General features: G+C 63.1%; 3 protein-coding genes across 4 annotated transcripts; 2 read left to right on the plus strand and 1 right to left on the minus strand.

Moving 5' to 3' along the window:
- Positions 1-1,118: 1,118 nt before the first annotated feature.
- On the plus strand, positions 1,119-6,981 carry FAM131A (family with sequence similarity 131 member A). Its single transcript, XM_005525039.3, has 6 exons — positions 1,119-1,240; positions 2,781-2,905; positions 3,682-3,775; positions 4,031-4,213; positions 4,468-4,596; positions 4,972-6,981. The coding sequence occupies exons 1-6, from the start codon at positions 1,210-1,212 to the stop codon at positions 5,412-5,414; spliced, it is 1,005 nt and encodes a 334-aa protein (XP_005525096.2). The 5' UTR covers positions 1,119-1,209; the 3' UTR covers positions 5,415-6,981.
- A 190-nt stretch (positions 6,982-7,171) lies between these two features.
- On the plus strand, positions 7,172-9,103 carry LOC102103250 (heat shock protein beta-7-like). The gene is made up of 3 exons (XM_005525186.2): positions 7,172-7,372; positions 8,106-8,257; positions 8,787-9,103. Exons 1-3 carry the CDS (start codon positions 7,231-7,233, stop codon positions 8,970-8,972), a joined length of 480 nt encoding a protein of 159 aa, XP_005525243.1. The 5' UTR covers positions 7,172-7,230; the 3' UTR covers positions 8,973-9,103.
- Positions 9,104-9,158: 55 nt separating this feature from the next.
- CLCN2 (chloride voltage-gated channel 2) lies at positions 9,159-21,325 on the minus strand. 2 transcript variants are annotated; one of them, XM_088061104.1, is made up of 24 exons: positions 21,198-21,325; positions 16,584-16,728; positions 16,008-16,139; positions 15,767-15,895; positions 15,123-15,256; positions 14,960-15,037; positions 14,772-14,850; positions 14,062-14,187; positions 13,910-13,994; positions 13,700-13,801; positions 13,531-13,615; positions 13,297-13,452; positions 12,824-12,893; positions 12,556-12,666; positions 12,125-12,338; positions 11,894-12,027; positions 11,624-11,775; positions 11,438-11,543; positions 11,297-11,370; positions 10,862-10,912; positions 10,349-10,387; positions 10,032-10,136; positions 9,873-9,959; positions 9,159-9,793 (listed from the first exon to the last, which is right to left on the minus strand). In XM_088061104.1, the coding sequence occupies exons 1-24, from the start codon at positions 21,246-21,248 to the stop codon at positions 9,587-9,589; spliced, it is 2,652 nt and encodes an 883-aa protein (XP_087917230.1). In that variant the 5' UTR covers positions 21,249-21,325; the 3' UTR covers positions 9,159-9,586. The 2 variants fall into 2 exon arrangements, with proteins under 2 accessions (XP_087917230.1, XP_014109769.1); XM_014254294.2 differs by lacking the exon at positions 10,862-10,912 and having other exon boundaries at positions 9,160-9,793.
- Positions 21,326-22,013: the final 688 nt, after the last annotated feature.

Genomic DNA, 22,013 nt, shown 5'->3' on the forward strand with positions numbered 1-22,013 from the left:
TGGAGGCTGGTCTTTGCTTCCTTGGGCTGCCTCTTGCTGAGTCACCCTGGCCGTGGCCCAGAGGGTACAGAGTAATTAACCGGAGGCTGTTCCCCAGATTAGAGGCTGATCTGTCTGAGCTGCAGCCCTGGCATCACTAATGCTGGGAAGCAGTTGGCAGCGAAAGGCCTTGGGATGGAGACTGGGCAGGAACTCCCCATGACTGGGAATGAGTAAGGAGGGAGGGAGACCCTTTGAGCTGTTTGGGTAACCTGCTTCCCAGGCGACAGAGAGGGTGGCACAGCAGCAGTGCCCTCCTGTGCCAGGGAAAAGGTACCACAGCACTAATTGCCATCAGTGGATTTCAGAATGAACACGGGTTGACCCATCAGCCTGGCCATCAGCGCTGGCCTGGATCTCCGGCAGGGGCCGTTGTGTCAGACGTGATGCTCCGAAGCCTGCACCCACCTGTCCCCATCCCAGCTCCACGGGGGTGGGAGGCTGTGCCAGAGGCTGTGTGCTCCCTCCCGCCTCACCAGACCCTCGGGGGCGGGTAGGGGCAGGCAGGTCTGGGGTTGAGGGGTGCCCTGTTTCTTGTCCCCCCCCCCGGGGGGTGTACCCGGGCCGGGCGGGGCGGCGCTGTCCGCGGTGCTGGCACGGCGCTCTCCGCGGTGGCCGGCCTTCTTCCCCTCCTCCTCAGCCCCCTCCTCTTCCTCCGTACATCCTCCTCCTCTCCGCGCCCCCTCCTCTTCCTCCATCCCCCTCTTCCTCTTCCTTCAGCCCCCCTCTTCCTTCATCCTCCCCGGCTGCCTTCATCCCCCCTTCCACTCTCTCCTCATCTCCCCTTCCTCCTCTTCCTCCCGGCCTCCCTCTCCCCCGTTCTCCCCTTCCTCCCTCTCCCTCATCCTTCATCCCCCTCCGACTTCTCTTTCTCAGCCTTCCTCCCGCACATTCTCCTCCTTTTCCTCCTCCTCTTCTTCCCGCCTCCCCCTCTCCCTCCTCTTCCTCCCCCAGCAGTGACGTCTCTGGACGTGCTGCTCCCGGCCCGGCGCAGGCACCGCTGGCGGCTCCGGTGCTGCTGGGGGCTTCGGTACCGCGGCCCGGCCCGGCCCGGCTCGGCAGCGGCTCCGGCGGGGCACGGGCGCTGTCCGGGGCCGCCCATGCGGCCGGGGGGCGATGTGGGCGGCGCGGAGCCGGCGGTAGTGCCCGCACCGGGGCCCCCCCGGGAGCATGGGCTGCATCGGCTCCAAAACCACCATCGGTGGGTGAGCGACACCGGGATGGGACCGGGGATTTGGGGGAGTAGGGGGTCCTAGGGTATGGAGGGTGTTAAGGGAACTTGAGGATGGGGAAGGGGGTGTGCTGGGGCTGCTGGGGGCGGCCGAGGGGCTGCAGGTGATACGATGGGGCTGTGGGGGGCTACGGAGGCTGGGGGATATGGGAAGGTGAAGAGCAGGGAGCTGAGGGGGATCCAGGGAATGGAGCGATGGGAGGCTGTGAGGGCTGTAGGGTAGGCAATTACAGAGGTGGGGGGGTGTACGCAGAATTGGGGTATCTAAGTGTGTTGTGTATACAGAGAGCTTGAGGGCTCTGGAGGACTTTGGTACATAAAGGGTGATGGGGGCTATAGATGGCTGGGGGTTTGGAAGCTGGGGCTGCTGCTCTGGAGCAGCTGGGTGACCCAGGGAGTGCAAGGAGATATGGGGGGGTGTGGATGTGTAGAGGCTGGGGCGATTGGAGTGATTGGACTGCAGCTCTGGGGGAGCTGAGGGGTGGGGGTGCAAGGGGGCTGGGAAAGGAGTGTGGGACTGGGGTCCTGGTTAGAGCCCTGAGAGGTTATGGGGTAGCTGTGAGAGAGTTGTTCGGGGGGCCGTTGGAGGCTGGGGTTTGCTGCAGTGTGTGGGGTGCTGCAGATGTCCTGGGGGTGCTGCAGGAGGGATGGGGGCTGTGATCAGAGGGTGTTCTGGAGGCTGGGTTCGTGGGGGCTAGGACAGTGTGTTGCAGACATGCTGGAGGGGCCCTGGGGGTGTTGTTGCTAGGATGTCACCACAGGGTGCCCCTGCCCACAGCTGGGAGTGGGGGCGATCCTCTCTGCAATTTCCCAAGGAAGCCAGGGTGTACCCTCAGATGTGGGTGGGAGGCAGCACTTTTGAGCTTCCCTGTATCCCACCTCACAGCTGGTTTACGTCAGCCAGGCCCACCTTGGTGCAGGGGAAATTAAGCTCTTGAGGAATATCCTGTCTTGGCCTGTTTGGGACTGGCCTTTCATGGCAACTGCATTGATAGGAGACCCCCAGTGCTTGGGAGTCAGTGCCTGAAGGTGTGGGCACCCATCCAGTTGAGGTGCCAGTGCCAGGAGGTCAAGCTGTTGCGGCAAAAGATGGGTGCGGGTGCTTTTACTGACTCTATCCCTTCTTGCTTCTTTCCTTCCTGACCCAGTGGCAGGAGATAGGAGAGGGGGATTTTGGAGATAGTGTAGGAGCAGCAGCTCCTGCAAATATGGCCCAGTGCTGTCTCCCTTCACACACTGAGCACCTGGCACAGTCCAGCCTGGTCCACCTCTCCCACAGCAGCTGCCAAGCTGGGACAGGCGCCTGGTCCCTAGTGCCAGGCTGGGGACGCGCGTTACCGCTGACACAGGCGGAAGGGTTGCCCGGGCATGAGTCACCAGTGCCGCAGCAACGAGTTGTGTCTGGTCTCAGACTGGACAAGAAGCTGCTACCACAGGGTCAGTGGGTGGGTGACAGAGAGGTCTGCTGGGGAAATGGAGGTGCTGAGGTTGGCCTCGGCTCTTCCTGCAGTGGCTGTGGACACGACGCTGTGTGTGGAGTGGAAGGAGGTGAAGGCACTGTCACCCCTGAGTGTTGCCCGCCCGCTGCCCCGGCTGGTGCGCCAGGCCTCCTTCGACAGCCAGGACTTCCTCCAGGTACCACCGAGCCCAGCCATGCCCGGCTGAGGTAGCCATGTGCTGGTACCCCATGGCGGGGCACCCGTCCTGGCCATGGCCCTGCCAGCTCTCAGTGGCTCGGGGCTGCTCTGACGTCAGCCATGAGCCGGGCTGTATCCTGGGAGAAATCAGTCCACGGTGCCTCGTTGCCATGGCAATGCAATTTGTTGCGCGCCTCCAAATCCCACATCACTTCCCCCGTGGCCATGGGCTCAGGGCCTGGCATGGCTGGGATAGCAATGGGGCCATACAACAGGATGTCCTGGCGTGGTGTGGGCTGCCAGGGAGTGGGTGCTGGGGAGCCAGGCTGTGGTGGTCTTGCACGTGCACGTGTGCGTGCATAAGCTGGGGAGGGCACACGTGTGTGTGACACCATCTAGCACGGGGCACGTACACAAGTGAGCACACACGAGCATGCAGGTGCACGTGTGTGCACAGTGGAGTTCAGGAGTGAGTGTGCAGGTGTGTGTTTATGGTCAGCTTGTGTGTTTGAGTACCTGCCTGTGTGTGTGGGCACGTGTGGTGACCTGAGCAGGCATGTGCAGGTGTGTACACAGTGTCAGCATACTGACACTGTGGGAGTGTGCCCTGCTGTGCCCACCGCTCTGCACACATGTATGCCTGTAATGTGTGTGTGCACAAACACCCCAGGCCCCCTGGGGTAGGCACCGAGCAGGGCCAAGCCCTCTTCTGGAGCGTGGGGCTCCCAGGAGGGGAATGGTGCTAGGGCTGTGACCACACTGCCACTCTGGCAGGTCAATGTTGAGGACACTGTCGAGATGCTGCCCAAGTCACGGCGCGCGCTGACCATCCAGGAGATTGCTGCCCTGGCCCGCTCCTCACTGCACGGTAACTGCTCACCCAGGGGCTCATCTGGGAAAGGGGGCTGTCCTGAGGTGTCTGGGCCTCTTGTGGGGGGCCTGGGTGTCACCTGTCTGGAGTTTTGAGGGAGCCCAGGGGTTACTGGTGGCACTCAAGAGGAGGACATAGGGGTGCCAGATCCCATGGACTGGAGGTAGGGAGTGCTGGGTCCCAAGGTTATGGGCTCTGTGGTGGGAACTTAGGGTGCCTCAGGGCACGCTGACGTTGGGGCACATCCCATAGGCATCTCACAGGTGGTGAAGGAGCACGTGACAAAGCCAACGGCCATGGCACAGGGCCGTGTCGCCCACCTCATTGAGTGGAAGGGCTGGTGTAAGCCAGTGGAGTCACCTTCTGCCCTGGAGAGCGCCTTCAGCTCCTACTGCCACCTGAGCGAGGGCGAGCAGGAGGCGCGATTCGCTGCTGGTAGGCACCGTGGGCACGGCTGGAGGGCGTGGTCCCCACTGCAGCCCAGGGCAGGGGTGGTGGGGTGGGTTGTCCCCATCCATCCATCCATCCATCCATCCATCCATCCATCCATCCATCCATCCATCCATCCATCCACCCATCCATCCATCCACCCATCCATCCCATGGCACTATGGGCAGAGAGGTCCCAGGGCAGTGGGATTTTGGGAGTGCCTCCCTGTGTGTGTTCAATCCGTGCCTGTCCTGTGCCAGGTGTGGCAGAGCAGTTTGCCATTGCTGAGGCCAAGCTGCGAGCCTGGTCCTCAGTGGATGGGAACGACTCCAATGATGAGTCCTATGATGAGGACTTCATGCCCTCCACGGAGAGCTCCCAGCCCACCGGTAAGTGCCGTGGGGAGTGGGCAAGTTGTCTCATTGCTGGTGTGGGTTTCCCACCACTGTGGGTTAAAGGAACAGGATGCTCGCTGCCTGGTCCATTCCCCAGCCTGGCCATTCCCATACAGGGCAGTGCCCCTGCCTGGCACCCTGGCAAACAGTGCCTGAGCCAGGGATGGGGAAGCCCTTAAATGCAACACCTCTGTGGTGCCAGAGAGTGTTTTGCTTTTCCTTTGCTGGTGACTAGTGCCATGCATGCAGCAATTTGTGGGCAAAGCAGGTACGGGACTGCTCCCAACCTGTGAGGCACAGGGCAGGGTGCAGCTGCCATCCCTGGTGCCCTCAGCCCTGGACTGACCCAGACATCCTGGTTTCCCACAGAGCTGACAGGCACGATGCCCGCCAGCGCGCTGCTGCGAGACCTGCTGCAGGGCCACCTGTGCCAACTGGGCGTGCGGCACGGCTCCTGCGAGCCCGAGAGCGACTCCTCGCACACCCTCTCCCCTGAGACTCTCTGCTCCAGCCTCTGCAGCCTGGAGATGGTGTCCCCCTCTGAACTCACTGCCAAACTGCTGGGCTCCCTGGGGGGCGAGGACCTGCTGCTGCCCAAGCTGCCGCCCCCAGCCAGCCAAAGTGCCTTGCGGGGCCTGGCACGGCTCCGGTGCCAGGACTCCCTCTACTCCGTGTCCTACGCCGAAGCCTGTCTCTCACCCACGGAGGACGAGGTGGTGCTGAGCAAGGACTTCCCACTCCGCCGGAAAATCTCTGACGTCGCCTCCTCTGGGGTGGCATCGCTGGAGGAGGAGGAGGCTGAAGAGCCCTGATGCCTCCTGGGGTGCCCTGCCTCTCCTGGTGGGGGTCCAGGTCCCCTGCTGAAGCCCTCTGGCCAGACCCCATGCTGGGTGAGGGACAGGCCCTGCCACTGCTCCCCCTCGCTATTTGGGTGCAGGAGGGGTCCGGGGGCGACTGCAGCACCCCCAGCCAGTGTGCCCCCACTGTGCCCCGGCCCTGCTTGGCCACATCGTTGCCCTCCTGGATTTTTGCATGAGAGCAGGGAAGGGGTGCAGGGAAGGGCTTGGGGGGGTCTGTCCTCTGCCCTGATGCCCAGATGTGCCCCCAAAAACTGACAAGACTAAATAAGTGGGGCTTGTTGATCGCATGTTCTCCCCCAACCCATCCTGGGCTCCCCTTTTGGGCACAGTTCCCTCTCCCATAATGGCATGGCTGAAACTCTCCAATCATCCTGTGGTGCCTCCACCACCCCAAGCCAGGGTGGGGGTGGGGGTTTTGGTGTGGGAAGGGCTTTTCTCCTCTCTCCCTGGCCAACTTTCATTGGACCGAGTTTAAAACTGTGAACTGCTGCCTTGGAGCATGGAGCTGCTGGAGGGGTGCTGTGGGAGTGCCAGGGGTGCTGGGGGGCCGTGGATGTGCTGCGGTGCTGGGACTTTCTATACTTTTGTACGTGCATGGGGCTGACACAGGAAGACTGCAGGACCAGGTGGGTGCAGGCCCCCAGGCTGGGGGCTTTGGGCCACCAGGAGAGCAGCCTCTGTCCAGCCCTGTGGCAAGGGGGTCAGCCCAGCCAGGGGTCCCCTAGTCTGCTGTGTGGCAATGCAGGGTGGAGAGAGGGGGTAGGATGTGGGACCAATGTCCCTGTCCACAAGTCACCCCTGGCAGGGAACCAAGTGCCTACATGAAGGGCGGCCAGCCCCCCCCCGTCCTGGCTGGGGGTGGCACCCCCCCCTCGGGGAACCCCCCAAGCCCACGTGAGGGGTTCCAGGCACGTCGTTTGGGGGAGGAATGCCAGTTTTTGCCAACGCTTGCGCACCCCTTCCTGCATGGCACGTGTTCTCGTGGGGCCACTCTCCCCCTGCATGCTGCTCCTCACCCAGCCCAGTCACTGTTCCCTGTCCCCATGCCCCGGGATGCACCCTAGCACCTCTGCTCCCCTGCATCCCCCAGCACCCCCACTGACCCCTGCCGGGCACAGCTCCTGTTCTCCCGCCCTGCCATGGGCTGCCCGGTGTGGGGCTGGTCCTCCCTGCCCTGCATCACCGAGGGGCTGCAGGGTCCAGCAGGCCCGACACCATGCTGATGGCTCCCTGCCACCCGCTTCCGCTCGCTCCCGGGGGCAGTGGATGCTCCCCACGGTACTGGGATGGGCCGGGGGGTGCAGGCTGCCTGTGGATGGGTGGGGGGCTTTGCTCTGTGTGTGTGTGCATGTGCACACCTGGGAGCGCATGGGCATGTGCACGCGTGTGCATATCCGTGGGAGCTGCCTGAGCCCCCCCCGCCCCGCTGTGGCGGTACCTGTGGAGTATCCGTGGGGTGCCCATACCATGGCACCCCCTCCTCCATCCTGCCAGGTCTTGAATAAAGTCAATTGTGCGAGCACTGCGCCGGGTGCCTCTTCTTGCATGTGCGGGGCACCCCCTCCCCAGGGGGCTGGGGGGTGGCAGGCCATCCGTGGCAGGGATGCATCCCCTTCTGCGGCCCCACAGGGTGACGGAGGCCTCGTCCCTTATCTCGCATTCCTACAGACAGGGTGCCTAATTATGGGCATCTAGCGGTGGTGGCTGGCGGGCGGGCGGCTGGACCCTCCCCACGGCAGGGCCTTGGGGGGCGCGGGCAGCAGGCACCATGGCATCGCTCAGCTCAGCCTCCACGTACCGCGCCGAGCTCCTCAGCGCCTACGGGCAGGGGCACAGCGAGCCCCGCTTCGAGGGCGACCGGCGGCACGGACCCTCTGGGCCGCGGGGACAGGAGGCGTTTGGGTACCCAGGTACCGGGTGTGGAGGGAGGGGGAGCCCTAGGGTGCGGCGGCTCTGCTACCCTGGGGATGCCCCCCAGGGGTTATCTAGCTCACCTGTGCCTGGGGCTAGCGTACGACCCTCCCCTCAGCTTGGGAGGGATCAGAAGGGAGCCCTGACTGCCCCCTGGGTACCCCATGGCTCTCTGGTCTGTCCTCCAGCTTTTACTCCCCAAGTGCTTTTGTACACCTGCTAACTCCAGTGTTCCTGCTGTCCCCAGGACCACCACGCTGTCTCCTCCCCCTCCCCAGACCCTTTTGATCCTCCTTTTGTCCCCAGAACCCCCTACAGCTTTTCCTCCCCAATCCAGACCATCCCAGCTGCCCTTATGTCCTCAGCTCCCCTGTCCTCACACCCTTTGATGTCACCTGCTAGGCCCCCACTTCTTGTACAGCCCCAGTAATTCCAGTGTCCTCTTCCCCCGCAGCTCACCCTCCCCAGACTCTCGTGGTCATCCCCAGTGTCTTCACCTTCCTGTGCCTCAGGTTGTCTAGTGCCCCTGGAATCTCCCAGGCCCTCAGGTGCCTCCAGGCCACCAGTACCCCCTGCAATTCCCCAGCACCTTCAATATCCCCAAACTCCCACTGCCTCCTGCTAGCCCCAGCCCTCCCAGTCCCCCAGTGTCACCAGACTCTCCCACACCTCCCAGTCCTCCAGCCCCTGAGCACTGTGGCCCCATGCCCAGCAGCCCTCCAATGCCCACAGAGTCCCCAGGTGCCATGTACCCCTGCAGCCTGGGCACCTGGGTGCGTGCCCAGGGTGACACCTACCAAGTGGTGGCCGACGTCAGCCAGTTTGAGCCCCCTGACATTGTGGTGACCACCTCCAACTGCCATGTCACCATCCAGGCAGAAAAGGTGAGGAACCCGAGGGGGCAGCATCCCCCTCAGCCATGGCACAGTGTGGGTTCTGTCCTGTGACACCCCCTCCTGCAGGTGGTGGGGACAGGGTGGTAACTGGGAATAGCCCTTGCTAGCACTGGGGTAAATGGGAGCTGTGCCCCAATGACGGGGTAATAGGTCCTGCTCATTCCTGTTCTGTACTGGCATAACTGGGAACTGTCCTCACTGAGAATGGGACAACTGGGAACTCCTGCTCCATTGCCTTCTCTGCTGGAGGTGGCATGTGGGAACAGTCCCTGCTGGCACTGGAGTAGCTGGAATTTACCCCACAAGCCAAGACTTGGGCAGCAGAGGCCTGCTTCCTGCTGGCAATGGGGTAACTGGGAATTGCCCTGGAGTCACTGGGATCTTCCCTACTGAACCCCCTGCTGGAGCCAGGGTGACTGGGAATTGCCCCATTAGAAGCACTGGGGTAACTGGGAATGTGCTGTGGGCCTCACCATGCCACACTGAGTTCCACTGCACCGGTGCTGCTTCCCCACAGGTGGCTGCGGATGGCACTGTCTGTGACACCTTCACGCACAAGTGCCAGCTGCCCGAAGACACAGACCCACTGTCGGTGAGCTGCACCCTCACCGAGGCTGGCACGCTGGTCATTACTGTCCAGCGCCGCGCCACTGCTGCAGGGCAGCCCCCGCAGCTGCTGTACCGCAGTGAGGCCATGCTGTGAGCGGCTCTGGGTGACAAAAGGCTCCTTGCCTGGAGTGATACCAACCCCAGCACTGTGGTGAAGCTCAGCTGGTGCCCACTGGCTGTGCTCCTCTCCACCTTCAGCCCCATAGTGCTTCAGCTCTGTTTATAAAGTCCTTTTATTAAATTAATATAAAAATCTCTGTATTTACATGGGAAGAGGTGCATGGCAGAGAGGCAGCAGGACCCTCTCTTCCCAGCCATGAGGTGCTGAGCACAGGAGGCAATGCCCACCCATGTTCCTGTGGACACCCCAACCTGATGCCCCTCTCTGCCCCTGCCACCCCAAGAAGGGACATTGTGGTGCTCATGGAAGGTGTGAGGGCAGTGGCCATTCTGGGGGCACCAGGGGCTCGGGGGTACAGAGGTAGCAAAGTGGGAAGCCCCAAGAGCTGGCAGGTAGTTGGGGAGTAGGGGCTGGCTGAGGGACATTTGGCTGGTCCCCAGCCCAGCAAGGGGGCAGAGGCACTGGACTGACAGTGCCCACTCCTGTGCTGAGCCTGGCATCAGTGGGCTCAGGGTGGGCATCCCCCAGCACCAGCCAGGGAGCCCTTGTGGTTTCTGGGGACACGGTGGGGGTGGATCTCAAGGGTCTCACTGGCCCCTGGGGGTGTCGTCATCATCATCGCCCCCAGGACCAGCCTCGCGGGGCATGTGGTGGTGCTGGTGGCGATCCCAGAGCTGGCGCAGGGCGGTGGTGTCGGCCTCAGTGGTGCTGGCGGTGCTGTCACGGAAGCTGGCGAGTGGCGGGCGCACCTTCACCCCCTTGCCTGTCAGCGAGCCCTCGATAGCCTTCCGGAGCTGCGGGGACCCCAAACCCATGGGCAAACAGCTCCAGGTGCTGCTCTGTGCCCCTCCAGCCTCCCTGTCCCCTGCTCACCTCCTTGAGGGACACCATGCCCACCAGCCGCCCAATGCTGGTGACGAATGCATGGTCCAGGCCCAGCAGAGAGAAGATGGTGTGGGTCTGCAGGAAGAGGGGGCTGTAATGAGGGTCTGGGGGTTGTGGGTGGGGGCCTGGGGTGGGGTGTGGGCGCACCTTGTGCAGCGAGGTGTGCTCCACCAGCTGGAAGGGCGCAGGGTCGATCTTGGCACTGCTGAAGTCCACCAGCTGGTCCAGCTGCTGTTCTTCCCACTCCAGGATCTGAGGAGGTGCCATTGGGCAGGGTAAGGGATATGGCATCCCCACAAGTGCCAGCAAGGGCCCTCCCGTCCTCCTTACCCCCAGTTTTATGGAGAAATCTGGGTTACCCACCCCCTACCTCCCCATGCCCACCCCATGTTCTGGCACCCCTTTGGGATGTCTGGGATCCCTCTGAGCAGAAGGGTCCTGCCTGTCTCTGCCCAACCCCTCACCTCTGCTGGGGTCATCTTGTCACCCAGAATCATCTCCTCCTGCAAGAGAGGTGTGTTGGAGCAGCCATGAGGGTGGCAGGCGGTGCAGCCGCATCGGGCTGCAGGCAGGGTGCAGCGAGGGTGCAGGCAACACATGGGCAGGTCAAGTAGCATGATTGGTTGACAGGACATTTGGTCACACCCTGATTGGCCACAGTTGGACAAGCCAAGCTTGTGATTGGCAGAGAGAATGCAAGGTGTGCCATGATTGGCTGAGCAAAGTGGGGTAGATCCTGTGGTTGTGATGGCTGGGAAGCTCCATGTCCCAATTCCTGGCAAAGTTTGGGATGGGGAAGTTGCACACAGGATTGGTTGGAGGGAATCGTAACTGTCCAAGAGGGACTGCACAGATATAGACCCAACGGGATTGGCCAAGCAGAATCTTGCAAGGCCCCTGATTGGTTCATAGAACTCCTGCCAGGCTCTGATTGGCTGGAAGGAGCTGTGCCCAGGCTGCGATTGGCTGCAGCTTACCACAATGGAAATGCGGACGCGTTTGGCCTTGTGATGGGCTGTGCCCTGAGCCTGGCCCGTGGAAGATACAGCAGTTAAGGGATGGGATGGGATGGGATGGGATGGGATGGGATGGGATGGGATGGGATGGGATGGGACGGGACGGGACGGGACGGGATGGGACGGGATGGGATGGGATGGGATGGGATGGATGGGATGGGATGGATGGGATGGGATTGGATGGGATAGATTTAGATGGCATGGCATGGGTAGAAATGGGATGGGGTGGGATGGGATAGAAAATTATGGAAAGGGATGGGAAGGGACATTCCAGGCAGGGTTCAACAGATAGGGTTGAACAGGGATGAAAGGGATGTGAAAAGAACAGGCAGGGCTGGGCAGGGCCAGGAAAGGCCATTCAGGGATGAGAAGGGATGGGCAGGGCCAGGCTCTCACCTCGGTTGGCTCTGTAGCGGCGTTGGCACAGAAGAGGTTCTTGAGGGCAATGCCACTGTGGTCAGCGCTGCCAGCTGTGGGTGGAGAGGGGGTGTCAGTGGTGGGGACACAGGGGGACCAGGGGGCCGCATGCAGACTCACCTGGGGGGCCGTCGGCTGGGCTGCTGGGCACCCGCTTCAGTGCCGGCTTCAGGGGCTTGCGGAGTGCGGGGCGGGCAGGGGTGCCCGAGGAGGTCTCTGTGCTGATCTGTGGGGGATGGGGTGGTAGGGTGACAGTGGTGGGGGGCATTCTGACCAGGCATCCCCCAAGACGGTTGCACCCCTCACCTGGAAGCGGATGCTGGAATCGGAGAGCCGGTGCCCATCCTCGGACAGCACCTTCTGCCGCAGTGCCAGGAGCCGGCGCTGGGGACTGAGCTGGCTGCTGAGCAGGGCCCCCACCTGCGTCCGCTCAATGGAGCCCAGCAGGATCATGGACTCTGCCAGACACAGCAAGGGACCACACTGGCTCCTGATGTTCCCTCTGCCACCCACCCCCTATCCTGGCACACTCCATGGCTGCTGTGGATGCTGGCAGAGCCCCTGCCTGTGTCTCACCAGCTGACTCCACCAGTGGCAGGTTCTTCATCTTGGTGCTGTGCAGGACCTGCTGCAGGTCCCGGTACTTGCAGTTGAGGGTGACGTAGCGGATATCCCGCACCATGATGTCCTCCACCCGCACGTTGTATTTCCTGCCCAGGGATAAGAACAGTGGCCTCAGAGTAATGCCACCCCCTCCCCTTTTGCCTGGTGAGGGGTTTGGGGATGGGACAGGGGACACAAACTCACTCGTGGTGGCCCCATCCCAGCTCAGGGAGGTAGGGAAGCTTCTTGATACGGATGATGCTGTCGTAGAGGGAGGGCTGGAGGCTCTGGGCGACAGCATTGGCCAGGATGACAGCGATCATGACAGGCAGGATGTGCGAGATCTGCCCCGTCAGCTCGAAGACGATGACGGCCGTGGACACCGTGTGGGTGACAGCACCTGACAGTGCAGCTGCCCCTGCGGCCACCGCCAGGAGATGGGGGAGGGGTGTCAGGTATTGCCACCAGGCTTGGTCCCTACCCGGGCTTCCCCCCTCCAGGGCGTCCACCACATCTGGGGCCCTTCACCCCCAGTGGTGATATCACTCCCAGTTCCAGGGATCATCACCTCAGTTGTGGGGCAGCATCTCCAAACGATGCCCACCATGGTGTCCCCATTCCAGCTCGGTGCTTACCCACCACGGCGTAGCCCCCTGGCACGATGCGGTAGATGTTGCTGTCCGTGTGGATGCCATCAGGGAACCAGGCTGCCATGCTCTCCCCCACCAGGCGCCCAAAGGCTGCCCCTGCAGGCAAAGAGTGGCTGGGAACGGGCACAGGGCCTCGCACCCCTGCCTGGTGCTGCCAGGGAAGGGGACATCTGGAGGCACCCATAGGTGCCCAGTGTGGGCTGAGAGGTGGCTCCCTCCTCCCACTGTGCTCACACAACGTGCAGGGTCTCACCAATGACGAAGACGGGCATGAAGGCTCCACAGGGCACTGGGATGGTAGTGGCCAAAGCTGACATCCAGAACTGTGGGGCAGACACCCATTAGTTGCCTTCCCTGACCCAGCCCTGCCTCCTGCCCGTGCTGTGACCCCCAGCTGGGTGCTGTGGAGCAGCATGTGGGCACCACACCCTGCAATGGGGCATGGGTTCCTCCCAGGGGCACTCTGCCAGCACCTCCCTGGTGGCACCTAGGAGCAAGCAGCCAGAACCTCCCTGGTGGCACACTGGTGGCTCCCAGCCAAGATCTCTTTGATGGCATGCCAGCACCACTCAGCAAACACCTTGGTGAACTCCTGGAGCAGCCACCCAGTGCCTTCTGGTGCCACCTTTCTGGTAACAATCTGGCACCTCCCTGATGGCAACCAGAAAATCTTCTCCATAACCTCCTGGTGGTACCTTGGGAATGACAGGGGAAGTAGGCACCCACCTTCATGAGGATGAAGACAACAAGTGTGACGAAGACGTTGGAGCGGGGATGGCGCCAGGCCTCCAGGATGCCCAAGTATTCGAACTCATCACTGATTCCCTGCTTGGCCCATGTCTGGTTGTCAAAGAGTGTCACCAAGGTGTCCTTCTGGGTGAGCTGTTGATGGGCAGGGGTCAGCTGGGGCTTGTGGAGGCCCTGGGGTAGGGACTGGTGTGCCACCCCAATGGCAGGTACCTGGCCAGCCATGAACTGTCCAAAGCCAGGTGGGAAGGTCAGCGTGGAGATGATCAGCGTCACCAGGGCAGGGAAGAGCAGGCGCCTGGCAGGGCAGCACAGGGCAGGGGGTGATTTTGGTGCAGTCCCAGGTCCACCACCCTGCTGCTAGGGACTGCTGGGCACCTACTTCTTCATGAGGAAGCGGTTGATGGTCTTCTGGCGGCGCATGAACTGCACAATCTTGCGGTTGAGGTAGACAAAGAGTGCGCCCCCGAAGCCGCTGGCGATCCTGGGCAGAGCCAAGGGAAGAGGTGTCCTGCTGCCACCACCAGCACCACCAGTGCTGCCACTGCCACCCCTGGGGCCACAGGATGGGTGCTGGGATGGTCGCACTCACCCAATGACAGCAAAGGCAGGCAGCTCCTGCAGGTCGAAGGGGAAGTCGAGGCGGAAGCGGGTTTTGAACAGTGCCGTGATTGTCTCTGGGGGATGGTGGGGGTCAGTAGGGCTGGGCAGGGGACCCCTGTGCCCTCACCCTGCCTGAGGTACCTTCATCCTTGTTCCAGACAGCAAGGACACGGAAGATGAAGGCACTGAAGGTGGCAGCGAAGAAGCCGCGCCAGTAGTTGCGGACGGCAAAGAAGGTGGAGGTGACCTCGATGCTGAACAGGACGCCTGGCATTGGGGGAAAGTGCACAAGGGAGGTGGAGAAACCTAGGCAGGCCCCCGGTGCCTGGCATGCTTCCCACCCTGAGTCCACACTCGTGCACAGCCCATGGAGGTCTGGCTGCCCCATGGACACACTACAGGGTGGTTCAAGGACTTCCCTGGCAAAGCACGTGGCTGGTGCCAGCTGGGCACAAGGGACACAGCACAGCGGGCCAAGCACGAGTCTGCATGAGCAAGAGGGTAGCACAGGGATGAGGGGTGCCACTGGGATGGAGTGGGGTGCACACAGATAGACAGACAGATAGGGCAGCAGGCAAAGGGCAAGGAGTCAGACACATCACCAACCTACGGGCAGGGCTCAGCGGGACTGGAGTGGGGAGCTCCCTGGAGCGCAGGGCGGCAAGGGAGAGGACAAGAGCAGACATTACACATCTGGGAGGATGGAGCCTGCTCCTCCCTTCCTCCTCCCTGCTGAGCAGCACTGCCCTCTCCCATGCCAGCTGTCCTGGGGTCCTGCTTGCCTCTCCAGGTGGACCCTGCTGCCTGGGCGGGAGGTGTAGGGGGTGTGGGGAGGCCCGGGGTGACCCTACCTCCGATGGGGGCGGCGAAGCAGCAGCCAACACCAACAGCGCAGGCAGCTGCCAGCATTTCAATGTTTCTTGCCTCATTCTGTGAGGGAGACAGGAGTGAGTGGGCACTGCCCCCCCAACCCTAGGCACTGCCAAACGTGCTGGTGGGCAGAGGTTGATCCTCCTGGGGCCAGCCTGCCCCTGCTCACCTCATAGAAGCCCCCAAAGAGGGAGAGGAAGCGGCTGAGCAGGGCTGCGCACATGCTGGCGATGTGGACAAATGGACCCTGAGAGAACAATAGGGGACTGAGGACATTGCCCTCAGTGTCACTCCCTGGCCCCCTGCTCGCCCTGCCCCAGCACTGCCCTCACCTCCTTGCCCAGGGGCATGCCACTGCCCAGGGCACATGTCAGTCCGATCACCTTAGCCACAAAAGTCTTGAGGGTGAGGTACTCCTTCAGCACAACACCCCGCAGGATTGTCTTCATCTCAGGGATCCCAGAGCCTGGTGACATGGAGACAGCCTTGACCAATAGCCATAAAGTGGGACACTGCCCCATGGCTCTGGGGAGTATCCCTTGATGCTCTGCCACACCCCACTGCCACGAGGAGATCCCAGCAACACCTCTTCCCACCTTACAATTTGCAAGAACAGCCCCATGATGATGTAGGCACAGCTCAACCCATAGCCCCATGGGGACCCCAATCTCATAGCCCCCAGGAGACCCTCTGAAGATCAGGTCTTAGCCCTAGCCTCATAGCCCAGGAGGATATCCACCCATTAACTCACAGGAGACTCTCTGAAGACCTCTCTCTCACAGGCCTTAGGAGATCCCCAGCCCCATAGCTCAGGATGATATCCAAACCACAGTCCCCAGCAGACCCTCTGAAGACCAGCCCAAATCCCTAGAAAGACTCCCAGGACCTCCAGGGAGACACCCAGGCAGCTCCCAGTGCACAACCCCCAGGGATTGGACACCCTGTTTAGGGTGCAGGCAGACCCTCGATGCCCTACCCACGGCCTGGGGGGCAAGGATCTGGGTGAAGCCAGCTGAGAAGGTGATGAGCACAGTGGGGTACGTGACCCAGGCCATGTACTGCAGCAGCACGTTGGTGTCCAGGCCCCCGTACATCCACTTCTGAGCTGTGGGAACAGCCGGCCAGATGGGTGGTGGGTGGCAGGGCACATGGCATGTCCCTGGGGCACGGCCACTCTGCCCTGCCATGGCCCCAGGAACCCTCTGATACCTGCTTACCTTGGAGGCATGTGGCAATGGCGAAATCCATGGCCCAGCTGACCAGTGCCATGACCAGTCCCAGCAGTATGAGGAAGACCCAGTCCTCGCCCACCTTGGAGATGAGGAACCGCTGGCACTGCAAGGCGCAGACTGTGGACACAAGGGCGGGTTCAAGGCTGGATGCCCCAGGGATGGGCACACTGAGGTGGCAGAGCCAGGCTAGCAGCAACAGAAAGGCTCACAACCAGCAGCATTGACCCAGCTGGTACTGTCTGGTTCTGGAGCACTGCTATGTGTCCAGCTGTCACAGCCAGCTGACTGCTCAGTCACACACAGCACCACTGGGCATGCACCTCCCACCAGCACAGCCCTCCTGGCATGGCCCCAGGTAGACGGGCTGGGGCCCCCCGGTCCCTGCAGCGAGCCCGGCTATTTCAGGCCATTGTGTCCCTGATGCCCGGCGGGCAGGTGGCATTGTCCTCGGCGCCGGTGTCCCATGACAGCCACAGAAATTCTACCCGCACCACCGTGGTGGGATGGGCAGCCGTGTCCAGACTGTGCCATCGTGGGGCTGTGCCCACCCGTGACTCTTACCACGACAGGGGGCACAGCGGCCCTGGGTGTACTCCAGCAGCTCGGAGGGGCGGCGGGGCCGGGGCGTGTCCCCCTCCTGCAGCCGCAGCCGGGCTGCCTCATCCTTGGCGAAGGTGCCCAAGTCCTGCGTGTAACGCCCATACATCTGGGGGAGAAGGAGCAGGCAGCGGTGTCAGGGCAGCTGGCACCCCAACCCCTGCACCCAAGTGGGGAAACTGAGTCAGGGGAGCAGTTGGCATACTGGCATGGCCTGCCAGGTGAGGGAACAGGCATGGCATCCCGAGGCAAAGGGGTGGAGGCCCCTGTGGGAGTGCCCGGCTGCCCTCCAGGGCGTGGGAAGAAGCCAGGCAGATAAGGTGAGTGTGGATCGATGGTGAGTGATTGTTTTGCCCACATGCCCAAAGCAGGCAGCTGAAACGTCGGTACCAGTCTCCAGCCCTGCCCAGGTGCCCCAGGCAGCGGACTAAGCTGGTGGAGGGAGGGGAAGGGCCTCCAGTGATGGGAGCATGGCCAGCTTGGCCAGGAGACTCTCTGAGGGCTGGTATTGGGGTTGTGCTGGCACTCTGCAGGCACCACACCCTGACTTTGCTAAGAGCAAGGCTGGGATGCCCCCTCCAAAAGCAGCCTTGGCTGGTCATATGTGACATGAGTTGGCTGGTCTCAGCTGGCAGCAGGGAGGCAAGAGGACAGTGAGGGACAGGATGTACCCCCAGTTCCAGGAGAGGGGGAGCACAACATCAAGCTCAGGGTGGTCCCTGGGCTGTGAAGAGGGGGTTTAGGGATCAAACGGGTGTGAGTGGCTCTGTGCCCACATAGGGATCACCCCCTTTTCCTCGGGTGCCTCCTGCCTGGCTGTGGCACGTGGCCTGGAACCGGCAGGAGGTGGCCCTGGCAGTGCCCCTCATGCTGGCCAGGAGGTCTTTGTGCCCGTCCTTCCCACTGAGCCAGGGGCATTTGTCCCGTGCTGGCGGGCACTGCCAAGGACTCGGTTGCTTGGTTTCCGCCTCACTCCCCCCCGCACGACCTGAATGCCAAGCGCCAGAGGTTGGCCCGGCACAAAGGAAGGCTTCAGGACCGTGGGGGCCCTGCCAGGCTCCCACGTCGGGACAACGTGAGCCCCATGCTGATGGCGTGCCCACCCGCCGTGCCGTGCCAGCGCAGCGCGTGGCTGCCCAGCCGGGGCACAGTCGCCCTCCTCCCCGGCATGGCCCGTGCCAGCGCCCGGCAGAGGGGCAGCGCCACGGGTGGGCACCGTGCTCGGCACGTGGGCAGCCCAGCCCCAGCTGCTGGCGGCAGTGCCCACCCTGGATGCCCAGGTACCGTTCACAGCCCCCTGGCCTGCTGGCACATGACAACTCCCCGTGGGGATGGCGTGAAGGTGCGCTTCTCACGGGGCAGCACTCCTGCCCAGGTCCCTTCGGTAGAGAGCAGAAAGCAGTCAGAGCGGCGCCGGGTGGATTCCCTGCTGTCTAATACCCGGGTTGTGCCCAGCAGTGGGAGGGAGGGTGGGGAAGTAGGCAGGGAGAAGAGGGTGAACTAAGTTCCATTGCTGACCCTGTCCTAGCATGGATTTTCCCCCAAACTCCTGCTCAGCATGGGCTCAGTGGCTCCTTGCCCTGTGGAAAAGAGCTGGGGGGAAAGGCACAACCACCTTGAGGGGCCAAATCCAGCATTGGCTGCCAGACGACGACCCCGGCCCTGCATGGGGTCTTGATTTCAAAGGCTCCCTTCAGAAAAAGCTTGTTTGCTCTGGAAGATGAAATGGGCCGGCACCCCAGGAGTGCTGTCACTCTGCCAAGCACTTGCCTGCCTGGCCCCACTGCTGACCCACGGCCAGCCCAAACCAAGATGGAAGCACCCCCAGGCTGAGTGCCCCCCAAACCAGCTCTGTGTCTACCTCTTGGGGCTGTGCCAGGGGCTGCCACACTACCACTCCAGGTGTTGGGACACACGGTGGGGTGTGCAGTCCCAGGGGCTCCAGCCTGGTTGATGGTGGTGGGATTTGCTCTCCCTCTGCCCCACTTTGGAGCCAACCCCACTTGTAACAACAGGGATGCAAGCAAAGGGGCCATGCCACCCTGCTGCCACCTGCCACCCTGTGCCATCCAATGCCACCCCTCTGCCCCATGCCACAGCCCCACAAGCAGGACATGGGACCCCCACGGGTGTCCAGTGCTGAGCAGCCACAGCTACTGTGCCCGCAGCCCTAGCATGGCTGTGAAGGCCAGCGGTGGGCTCTCTCCTTCCTCCTCCTCCTCCTCCTCTGCTTGGGTTATTTTTCCACAAAGGCCTTTTGAAACACAAACAGCCCCGGGACTCCGGCCTCTGCCGTGAAGCAGCTGAACAATCACAGTGCCGGGCGGGCAGGGAGCGGGCACAGGGGGGGCTGGTGGGGGGCACTCGGGGACACGGGCACGGGCCAAGGCCACTGTGTTGGTCCTGGGCTCGGGCACTGCAGGCACTGGCTGTGCCACAGCCCCTTGGGCACTGCCAGCCCATGGTGCCTGCAGTGCCTGGGCAATGCTGTGCCTGGGAGGGGAACTGGCATCTGGTGCTGCCGTGTCCCAGTGCCAGCCTGTCCCACAGCACTGAGCTTGCTTGGGAGTGGTGCCCACCTCCTCATGGCCAATACCAGCCAACCTTCCCCCCCAAATTTCCCTTAGGGGACATATTTAAAGGCAAGGGGTTGTGGGTTCCTCTGGGCTGGCAGCAGGCAGGCAGGGGCCAGGGGGTGTGTGTCACGCTGCCCGTCTTAGCCAGTCTCTAATCACCCTGAGCAGCTCTGCAATGAACAAGGGCAGTTTGTCAAGCTTAATCCCCCCCATGGGGCCCGTTGCTCCCTGCCACAAGAGCCTGGCATGTGGGGGGCACTGAGGCTGATGTGCACCCCAGCACCCTTGGCATGCCACGGGTTCCCACAGACACTTCTTCAGCATGGAGACCCCAGGGTGGGATACCTGGGGAGACCTTTAGGTCTGGGGTCCCAAGACCCATGGCATCCCAGGGCTGTTGAAATCTGGGGAGAGGAAGGGCATGGAGCAGGGACACAGGCCTTTGGACATGGTTGGCACAACCCTGCAGCCTGGCTGTGATGGCCTGTCTATGGGCACAAGCAGCAAGAGCTGTCCCTGGACTGCCCAGCTCAGACCAGCCCATGTCAGGCTCCAGCTGGATCCTGACCCTCCTGGCAGGTGCTGGCAGGAGCTAGTGGTGGCTTAGATGCACCGGGGAGGGCTGGGCATGCCTCCTGCCCAGCACGTGCCCAGGCAGCTCCCAAAACGCAGGTGTGAGGCTATGGGACAGGAGCCCACACCCAGCCTCACCCAGCATCCCCAGGCACTTCCATGAGCCTCTCTGAGCCCAGAGGCCATGGGGATGGGCACCACTGAGCACTCAGGACGTGGGTGCTATCCTGCCCAAAGAGAAGGAGGGCAAAGTCTGCTGGTGCCGAGCATGGCTGCCCTGATGCCAGCCCAGCGTGCCTCTCCCCTCATGCCTGCCCGCAGGCTCCTCCGCCCCGCGGTGCCCGGCTGGGATGGCCTCTCTGCTCACCCACCGTGACCAGGCCGCCCAGGGGGGCCGTCCGGAGCTGGCGGCAGGGAGAGGCACGGCCACAGCTCACCCCTGTTCCTGCCCCCGACTGCTCCCTGACTCAGCCCTGCCGGGAAGGAGTGTGGGGTCAACAAGGTCTGGAGATGACGGCGCAGCCGGGGCTCCCGTGGCCAGCTGGTGTCCTGCAGCCACCTGACAGCGGCACAGGGGCAGCTTGGGCTGAGCACCGAGGGGCAGCACCAGAAGAAGGGTTTGGGCGCTGGGAAAGGCGAGATGAGGGTACACAGAGCAGCAGTGCCCTGATGCTGCCCCGTGAGCCCATGCTGGGTGGGTAAGGCTCAGCAGGGCCCGCTTCACGCACAGAAACCGGCTCAGGCTCTCTTGGGCAGCCGTGGGCACGACAACTGTGTGGCCACGCAGTCCCTGCTTCCCTGCGCACCTCCCTGGCCCTGCCTGTCCAAATGCCAGGGCAAAGTACCGTCCGCCTTGGGCACCGTCCCAAGCAGAGGCTGGGGAAAAGCACCTTTGCCCGTGATGTTTGAGGGCCGCGGGCAGCGGAGAGCAGCGGAGTGACTGAGGACGCAGCGGGGAAGGAGGACAGCCCAGGACAATGGGACACCCTGGTGCCAGTGGGGAGGCCTCTGAGGAAAAGGAGTTGTAAACATGGGGCTAAGGTTGCAGGCAGGGGAGATACCTTATCTTGGGGGCAGAGGGCCGGGGACACGCCGTGTGGGGGAGAGAAGTGTGCCCGGCTGGCGCCTCTGGGAGCTCCCACAGGGTGGGCATCCCTTCGCAGTGAGGAGGGGTGTTGCCAGGGGCTGGTGAGGTGTGTGCCGAAGTCCTGCCCTGGGGGTGGGGGCTCAGCTAGGCTTCTCCACAGCTGGAGGGGGGGCTGGGGGCGACATCCCAAACAGGAGACAGCACCCCTAACAGGGCGGAGTTCTGCCTCCCTGAGCAGGGCAGCACCCCCAGACCCCCCAAATCCCCGGGTGTTCCAGCGCGCCCCGTCGCGTCCTGTGCCACACCGGTGCCCGGTGCCCGCCCGGTGCCCCCGGTACTCACCAGTGTCTGCTCATACTGCAGCGCTCGCTGCGCCTCGCTCTCGGAGGCCATGGTGCCGCCGCTGCCGCCGCTCCGCTCCGCGCCGTCCCGGTGCCGGGGGCGCTGCCGGTGCCCGCGGCGGCCGCGGCTCCTCCCGGACCGCGCGGGGCGGGCCCGGGGCACTGCCCGGGGGAGGGATCGGCCGCGCTCCGCCTCCGCCGGCAGCGCCCGGCACCGGCGGCGCCCGGTACCGGCACCGGCGGCGCTGGGCACCCAGTCCCCGGCTGGGTCAAGGGGAGTCCGGCCGGAAACTCTGTCCTATGGCGGGACCCCGTCCACCGTGGCCTTTGCCCGGGATGGCACCCGTGGGCAACCAGTGGGTGCAGGTGAGGGTAAGAGCTGGCGTGGGTGACGTGACCCAGGGCCAACTTCCCCCGGGACACGTTGCTCCCTCTTCCCACAGGTACAAGGGGTTGGCGTGGGGCTGGGCGCTGCTCCCCTGTGGGTTCCCCCTGGTGAGGTGTGGGAGGACCGTGCTGGGACTCTGCAGACGGTCACCTCCAGGCTCATGGCCATGCCTGGCTGGGGGACAGATTGGTGGGGGCATAGTGCCTGAGGTCTGTCTTGTCATGAAGGGCATGGGGGCACCTGTCAATGCCCAAGGAGGGCAGAGCACCTTGGCACTGCAGGGACTTCACCACCGCAAAGCTGTCAGGGAGCTCATCCTTACCGTGATGCTGCTCAGTGTCCCGGGACTGTCAGCTCCCAGGGAGAGAGGTGGGCTCCACTCTTCGTTGCTGAACTCGCTGGGCAGTAGAGGCTCAATCCTCTCCAAAG

The sequence above is a fragment of the Pseudopodoces humilis genome, chromosome 11 (assembly GCF_049639895.1).
Source record: "Pseudopodoces humilis isolate 2021_Gansu_Grassland_sample_001 chromosome 11, ASM4963989v1, whole genome shotgun sequence".
Classification (NCBI taxonomy): Eukaryota; Metazoa; Chordata; class Aves; order Passeriformes; family Paridae; genus Pseudopodoces; species Pseudopodoces humilis.

Excerpts from the sequence above, each read along its gene's own strand:
- FAM131A (XM_005525039.3), top strand. The coding sequence starts at position 1,210 with ATGGGCTGCATCGGCTCCAAAACCACCATCG. Across the intron at positions 2,906-3,681 it reads ACAGCCAGGACTTCCTCCAG|GTCAATGTTGAGGACACTGT; the intron begins GTACCACCGAGC and ends CCACTCTGGCAG. Across the intron at positions 4,214-4,467 it reads GGAGGCGCGATTCGCTGCTG|GTGTGGCAGAGCAGTTTGCC; the intron begins GTAGGCACCGTG and ends GTCCTGTGCCAG.
- LOC102103250 (XM_005525186.2), top strand. The coding sequence starts at position 7,231 with ATGGCATCGCTCAGCTCAGCCTCCACGTACCGCGCCGAGCTCCTCAGC. Across the intron at positions 7,373-8,105 it reads GGAGGCGTTTGGGTACCCAG|AGTCCCCAGGTGCCATGTAC; the intron begins GTACCGGGTGTG and ends CAATGCCCACAG. Across the intron at positions 8,258-8,786 it reads TCACCATCCAGGCAGAAAAG|GTGGCTGCGGATGGCACTGT; the intron begins GTGAGGAACCCG and ends GCTTCCCCACAG.
- CLCN2 (XM_088061104.1), bottom strand. The coding sequence starts at position 21,248 with ATGGCCTCCGAGAGCGAGGCGCAGCGAGCGCTGCAGTATGAGCAGACA. Across the intron at positions 15,257-15,766 it reads CCTTGCCCCCCAGGCCGTGG|GCTCTGGGATCCCTGAGATG; the intron begins GTAGGGCATCGA and ends CCATGTCACCAG. Across the intron at positions 10,388-10,861 it reads GCGTCCGCATTTCCATTGTG|GAGGAGATGATTCTGGGTGA; the intron begins GTAAGCTGCAGC and ends CCTCTCTTGCAG.